The following is an 8,076-nucleotide window of genomic DNA, read 5'->3' on the forward strand; positions in this document are numbered from 1 at the left end:
TATGTTCTTGTTAGCACTCTACGTTTATTTTTGTTTTTTGTTTGTTTTTTGTTTATTATTCCCCCATATTTTATTCAGTATTTTTATTTAGCAATAACATTTGTTGCCTTTTACTGTTAGTTCTGAGTTCAAATTGTTTTTTTTTCTCTTTGTCCCTTGAAGTGCTTTTTGATTTTCTTTAAGGCATGCATGTTTCTGCATGTACTATCATCTCAAAGCTTATATTTAAATGTATTTTCGTTTGAGGGAATCTCTGAATCTCTTGCTTCTGTTTAAACTATGATTAGTTTTCTTCATTAGGAAAGTGTTCTGTCTCTCTTTATGATGAATCTAGCTCTCCACTCTAAGTTTCACCCTGTTAAAGGCTAACTGTTCCTCCCTCTCCATCCTACTCCTCCTCCTGCTTCTCTTGCTGCTTCTTACTTTAATCCAGGGGTGTATGGTGACGTGCAGCGTGTGAAGATCCTCTACAACAAAAAAGATAGTGCACTAATACAGATGGCAGATATGAATCAGGCCCAACTTGGTAAGATTAATTCTTGATTTTGTCACCCTCTTGGGGCTACAGTTAAGAAGGAGAGAGGGAATAATTTCCAAAAACTGATCACTGATTTTCTTGTCTTAAATTTTTTAAATTTTATTAATTAATGAATTAATAAATTTTTATTGTTGTTGTTGTTGTAGGCTTCAAGTCTACTTGGAAATATATGGAAATAGTTCAGTATAGATTACTGCTTAAAATGCAGTTATTTTATATGCAGTTTTTCATTAATAGTTCACTTAGGATTGAACATAGTTAATGATATTGTTGGCTTGTTTAACATCTTTTCAATAGGAAAAGGGGACAGCTTGAACTTTTGGTCCATTGCTTGGTATGAAACCTGCAGGTTATGTTGCAGTATTTTTATTTCAAAGCACTTGTAAGCTTCATTATTGTTAAACTGTTACAAATATCTAAAATTGCAGGAGTTTACACACAATGTTCAATTGCTGCAAGACCGATAAGGTACACATAAGGACTACGCTTGCCTTGTACAACCTGGAACCTTTTAACAAGTTTACTCTTTTATGTGGTCTAGCATTATTACTAACATAAGTTTGGGGTGAAATTGCTTTGAGACCTTAAAAGCAGGTTGCAGTAATTTTCTGGCACTTGTTTAATTCAGATCTTTAGAACTGTGACTTGAGTTAAAACATAGTTGCATCATACATATATGGCTGTGCCTTCTGCTTAATTTTTCATTTTCGAGTATCAATAAGTGGTAACGAACAGATACTCGGTTAACTGTTGAGAGGGAAAAACATCTTTAACATGGTGTAATTAAGTACCATTTTTCCACTGAAACTTTCCTCCTTTCTTGGCAGTGCTCTGTTTGTTTTGAGACCGACTCTGTGCACTCTGGCATCAATTAAAATTCATACTTTGTTAAACTGCCACTGGGTTTAGGAGTTTACTGACAAACTGTAACATAGTGGTAAAGCATGTTAGTGTTGGTGTATATAAGTACAGATATTGTCACTTTGTAGCCTATTTTCTAAAGCAGGGAATGAATCATATATATGAATGCTCCACAAGACTAGCACCTGGTGAAAATGAGAAGCGTTGTGTACTTGTAAATGCTCAGATTACATTTGCAGAGAATGCTGCATGTGAAATTGGTGAACATCTGCCAAACGTAATGGTTGCAAACAGTATAGCAGATAAATGCCATGTGGCCTTAACATCTGTACATTTTATTTGGTGCTTGTCGATGCTGTATAGTAGAGATGGAAACTCGATTCTGCAACTTGGACTCGAGTTATGCTTAAGTGGCAAAAAATGCCTTGAGACTTGACTTGGACTCGTGAACAACTGACTCGAGACTTGACTTGGACTTGAAGCACAAGTCATTTTGCTTTGGCATTCCCGATTAGATTCTCTACACTACCCCATGTAACTGCATCAAACACCAAATTTTTCTATTCAGTCCTCATTCATTTGTTCCCCATCAGTATGTGCTGCAGCAGAAAATATTACAATTCATCTCTAAACGCAACAGGCCAGCATTATTATATACACACTTGACTCATCAGAAGGCGTGTGTTCATCACCTGTTGGAAAAGTGCTGTTATGTATATATGAACAATAACAATATAGCCAAGGCTTACTTTGTGATAATGTTCACGTCAATTAATCCAAATGGAAGCTGCATTGTTACACAGCTGTCAGGGGCTTGCTTGCTGTCTATTTTCAAGAAGTACAAATGTTTCCATGTCCTTTTCATGTTTAAGTATTAGCTACCATATGCATATAATATAATCAAGTTTACTAAATTGAATTGCATGTAAAACCGGCGTTTTTTTTAACTATCGGTGCTCAGTGGAAGACTACCTTACCCAACGTTACCCATCAGAACTACAGCAAACTACGGCAACTCAAGGATCTCAAAATACACAGCATTTTTTTTCCTCATGGTGACGGTCTGCATTCCTAATGGTATAAATCACCCTCCGAAGGGCACGTTGAAGGGAGAATACTCAGTCTAGTCATGCTGTGAGATTGGTTCAAACTGAATTTCCAATAAAAATGGCGTACAAATCGTGTTCCAAGTGACCATTATTAATTGTTTGAAAGCAATTTTTTTTGTGTATAAAAAAATTTAATGTATTAAGTAAAACTTTTTGCTTTATTGGACAATGTTGAATAAATGAACATGTTATAATATTTAAAAATTATTTTAGCCTCATACACTGTTAATTACAATAACTAGCTGAAAGAACTACTGCTAAAAATGGAATAGAGATTTGACTTGGATTTGGGCCTCAGGGACTTGTGAACATGTCTTGGTACAATCCCAATTCTGAAAAAGTTGGGACAGTATGAAAGACGGTCATTTGAAAATTAAATTCACCTATATTGAATTAATACTATATTTAAAACATACTTTTTACTTTGTGAATTTAATTTATATTTGAAAATATGCACTCATTTCAAATCTGATGACTGCAACACACTCTTTTTAAAAAAAAAAAAAAAAAAAAAAAAAAAAAAAAGTTGGTACAGTCGACTGATTAGCATTACCTTTTCTTTTAATAACACTTATTAAGCATTTGGGTGCTGAGTGAAGACACCAGTTGGTTAAGTTTAGCAAATGGAATTTTCCCCTGTTCATCCATTATGCATTTCTTCAGCTGCGCAGCTGTACAGGGCCTTCTTTGCCTTATTTTGTGCTTCATAATGTGCCACACATTCTCAATCTGAGACAGGTCAGGACTGCAGGCAGGCCATGCTAGCACCCGCACTCTGTTTACGCAACCATGCGCTTGTAAATCGGGTAGAATGTGGTTTGGCGTTGTCCTGCTCTGGGTGGCAGCATATGTTGTTCCAAAATGTGTACATATCTTTCTGCATTAATGATGCCCTCACAGATGTGCAAGTTACCCATGCCATGGGCACTGACACACCCCCATACCATGACAGACGCTGGCTTTTGGACATGACGCTGATAACAGCTTTGATGGTCCATTTCCTCTTTGGCCTGGAGAACACAACAGCTGTTTTGTCCAAAAACCATTTGAAATGTTGACTCGTCGGCCCACAAAACATGATTCCGCTGTGCTACTGTCCATCTCAGATGAGGCCGCGACCAGAGAAGTCGGCGTTGCTTCTGGACAGTGTTGATGTCTGGCTTCTGCTTTGCATAATAAAGGCTTAACTTGCATCTGTGGATGCAGCGGCGAATGGTGTTGATCATTGGTCACGTGCATTCAATGATCACGTACATTCAGAATTGGTTTTCGGCCTTGCCCTTTACGCACCGAGATTTGACCGTAATCCTTGAATCTTTTAATTTTATTGTGCACTGTAGAAGGTGAAATGCCCAAAATCCTAGTGATTTGTCTTTGGGCCAAGTGTTGGATTATTCGCTGACGCATCTGTTGGCAGATTTGCGAGCCTCGATCCAGCCTTACTCTTGAAGGACTAGGTCTTTTTTGGAGCCTCCTTTATATACTAGGATTAGATGATCTTTGATGATTAGATGATTTTTGCCTCACCTGTTTCACATCATCTTATTTCAACTCGTCACATCGCTATTAGTCCTAAATTGCCACTGTCCCAACTTTTTGGAATGTGTTGTGTACATCAATTTAAAAATAAATGTTTACCTTATACCTTGTCTTTATACGTTTTGTTTAAATACAAGTCAAAGTACATTTACAAATCACTCCTCATTTTTATTAGCATTTTCTGTACTGTCCCAACTTTTTTGGAATTGGGGTTGTAGAAGTACTATAAAATTTCTAAGTGGGCCATAATTCTGTTCTGTAATTGTGGTATCTTATCTCATGTTTGCCCTGTACATCTCTAGCAATGAGTCATCTTAATGGCCAGAAGATGTATTCAAAAATCATTCGTGTGACCTTGTCCAAGCATCAGACAGTTCAGTTACCCAGAGATGGCTTGGATGATCAAGGCCTCACCAAGGATTTCACCAATTCTCCTCTACATCGTTTCAAGAAGCCTGGCTCCAAAAACTTCCAGAACATCTTCCCTCCCTCTGCCACCCTGCATTTGTCAAACATCCCGTGAGTGTGGCTCTCTGTTAGCTACTATCAGTCTTTTGCTCTGATTTAAGAAGTATTTATCCATTATCTTGTCCATTTTACAGGCAAGACATAACTGAAGACGACCTCAGAGTACTGTTTACTAACTCCGGAGGCACTGTGAAAGCTTTCAAATTTTTCCAGTAAGTTCTGTTTGTCCATTTAGTAAAAAGAGCATTCTATCTAATGCTTCACTGGTAATTTGTTCATAAATTTTCTTGTTTCTAACCGTGTACTATTTTTGACTGCACAGAGATCGCAAAATGGCTCTAATTCAGTTATCTACTGTTGAAGAGTCCATTCAGTGCTTGATCGACCTACACAACTACAACATGGGTAACAATCACCATCTGAGGGTCTCATTCTCCAAATCAACAATTTAAAAGAATCCGAGACACGTTTAATGTTTTCTAATGTTACCTGTTGACTGTTTTTGTACACTGGGGACCACGTTTTGTTTTCTTTTACCAGTCATTCCTTATGAAAATGAGTGAAAAAATTATACCAGATTTATCTGAGGGGAGAGAAAAGAATGCTTTACCCTGTTAGAAGTCCCCTTTGTATTACCTCCCCCCAGTTGTTCTTTATAGGAGGTTGATTCCTCTTTATTCTGATTAGTTGATAAAGAATGTGCCTTACTCAACAAACTGTCAAACATTTTCACATCCATAACTTTTCATAAATGCAAGACATCCACCACATAGCAGCATAGGCTTTTTTTTTTTGTTGTGAAGGTGTTCATGGTTTAAAAAAAAAAAAGTCAGTTGCTTTTTGTTTTTCTTTACCTTGTGTGAACTGTACAGTGCGTGTGAAATCCTGCCTCTACAAGCTCAAGTCCATGTGTTAGCTTTTTTGACCGTTTGTCTTGTTTTGCTTATTTGATGAGCTTGGATTGTGGATCTTGGCAAAAGATCCAGTGGCGTGTATATAACAGACTATTCTAGTGCATAATGGTCACTGCAAGGTTGAGTGCTAGTTTGTATCCAAGTGATTTTCAAAAGGTTATGATACAGTATGCCACGTTCAGTTTTTGCATAGTAGGCACTGGCCATTTTAATACATATTGGATTTTTTTTTTATTTATTTTTTTTTTTTTTGGATATACATCAATTTTTTTCTGCATGTCTAGATAAGTTCTGAGAATCTTTGTTAGAGAACAGAGTTGCATGAATTTTAAAGCTAGCAAACATGAGCCTGAAGTTTGACATGAGTATGTAGAATAGGGGCAACCTGGTGGGACCAAAGTTTGTGCCTTTAGTCTTAATTTACTGAGCATTCAGATTTTTAGAGTTCCCTGTTTTGTACTTCCCAGAAGTAAGTCCCACAAACATGTTGATATTTATCTGGTATGGAAAAATGTAACGGTTACCAAGAGATATAACCCATTTGCTGCCAAAGCTCCATGGTTGTATTTCCCACATGACTGAACTGTACATTTTTAAGATGGTGGTTAAGAAATTTATGTATAGTTTCCTTCTTTTTTTTTTTTTTTTTTTTTTTTTTTTTAATACATCTTTAAAAACATAAGTGCAGTTTGGATGTGGCACAATTAAACAAATGTTTTTTTCTAACACTGTTGAGAAGGATTTGTCTTGGTTTTGTGTTTGTGGTTTGTTTTTTGCTCTTCTATCCCTCTTGTTCCTGTACTCTACTTTTACCGCTGTAGCATGCTCAAATAAATACTTCTGTAGCTCTGTATTCACTCTGTCTCTCTCGCTCTCGCTCTCTCCCCTGTCTTTCTGTCTCCATTCTGCCTTTACTATTGTTCTCTCCTCAGTGAAGGAAAGGATACACATTAAAAACTGAAATTATTTTTTTAAATGTATTTGAGCAAATTTTATTGCTTAAGTTTTAACTAAAGGCATAAGCAGGGTCATAAATAAGCAAGGGCAATGCTCTGTTGGAATCATGCTCACGTTGACATGTTGCCAACCCTCAAAGTATAATAAAGCAAATGTAAAAGTAGAAAGCTGATGGATGTCACAGAATTGCACATATTAATTATAAGTAATAGTAAAAGTCTCACTTTAGGAATGCGTGCTGAGCGTTTAAGCCATCGCTCAGATCTGCATTTGGATGCTGCAATTAATCACTGCTGCTTGCTGCTTTTATTTCACACTTAAGTTGAAAAACAGGTATTCTCAAGCTAGCTTTTATAATAATAAAAAAAAAAAAAAACAATCAATCAGGGCTTAGGCTTGGACCAAATCAATAGCTCGTCTGGACCGTGAATCATGCTCCCCAGATATCAGCGTCCATCCATGGGATAGGAAGGGTGATATCTGGTGTACTTTACTGTTATCTTTAATTTATCTCTGGAAACTTTAAGAAAAAATGACCTGTTGATAGAAAAGTGTGGATAAGCTTGGAGAATGGCTGGACAGGCTGTCTCTTTTTAATTGTGAGGGACTAAAGACTTGTTCTAAACGGCACACTCCCTATCGAAATAGTGCAATGCTAGTACAAGAACAGCATTAGTTTTCACAATTCTACTACCATTGATTTCATACACAACAAAATGCTTATTGAATAAATGTCATCTTGTCTTTTTGTTTGTTTGGTCATCTACCAAATCACATCACCATATGAATAATGTCTAAATAGTACAGGAAAGAGTTTCCCTCTAGAGCCCAAAGAGTTTCAGTTTGTTGCTTTTGGGAAACTTAAAGGTTGTATGTAGAACAATATAACAGTAGTTCAACAGTAGAAAGCTAAAACTAAACGCTTTCTGTACTCCAGTGCTTGTGCATACTATTTTTAGTACACTAGTATGTAGTCTGACATAGATTGAAACAACTGCTACCATGTACCCTTAGCAAGGGCCAGGTGCTCTGATTGTGACGGGCAGTCTTGTATAATCATTGTGTATGTCTCACCATACCTCCTGTTCTCTTTTTGCCCTGGGTGCCATGACATCTAATTCAGCTCAGACTCCCTGATAATGGCACTATTGATTTGGACTGTGTTCCTTTTAAAGCAGTTGTCCTGGTGTCTCTTTTTTTCAGGCTGCTCACACTGAGCTCGTCCTGCACTCGGCCCAGCGTGGTAGTATGTTTTGGTATTGTCATGGTGATTGCTGTCACCACAGTGGTGGGTTGGGAAGACGAGAAATATGGGTGTGTGACTGTGGCTTCTGCTCGCCTTCCCACTTGCCCCGGAGCAAGGCTCGTAGAGTCGGTGGGAATTAGAGGATTGCAGATGAGATTACACAGGCAAAGCGTGCTTTCCAGAAATGCTTTCCTTGCTACATTGATCGAGCAAAGTATTAACGCGCAGTGTGAGACCATCTCGCTTATGAAAAGAGCGGCCTGGGTTTCCATGCTTTTACACAACTTAATGACTTCATGCATGACAGGATGCATCAAGCTTATTGAATACTTCTCAGTTTGCCAATTTTTGCTTCTTTTTCATTTTAACTCCTATTTAGGACTCTTAGTGCAGGCATGACAGGAAAGAGTTACTTGGCTAAATATGCTTGAAGGCCAATTTAAT

The 8,076-nt window shown here is 37.4% G+C and overlaps 1 protein-coding gene across 2 annotated transcripts in view; it reads left to right on the plus strand.

Annotated features, from left to right (window-relative positions):
* ptbp2a (polypyrimidine tract binding protein 2a) overlaps positions 1-6,157 on the plus strand; it is a 24,335-nt gene extending 18,178 nt beyond the window's left edge. For both annotated transcript variants that reach the window (XM_017473599.3, XM_017473609.3), the window contains exons 11-14: positions 434-526; positions 4,350-4,566; positions 4,650-4,727; positions 4,838-6,157. In XM_017473599.3, coding sequence (XP_017329088.1) covers positions 434-526; positions 4,350-4,566; positions 4,650-4,727; positions 4,838-4,967 — 518 coding nt within the window. In that variant the 3' untranslated portion in view covers positions 4,968-6,157. The remainder of the gene's footprint in view (positions 1-433; positions 527-4,349; positions 4,567-4,649; positions 4,728-4,837) is intronic.
* Positions 6,158-8,076: the final 1,919 nt, after the last annotated feature.

Source organism: Ictalurus punctatus, chromosome 1 (genome assembly GCF_001660625.3).
Source record: "Ictalurus punctatus breed USDA103 chromosome 1, Coco_2.0, whole genome shotgun sequence".
Lineage (NCBI taxonomy): Eukaryota > Metazoa > Chordata > Actinopteri > Siluriformes > Ictaluridae > Ictalurus > Ictalurus punctatus.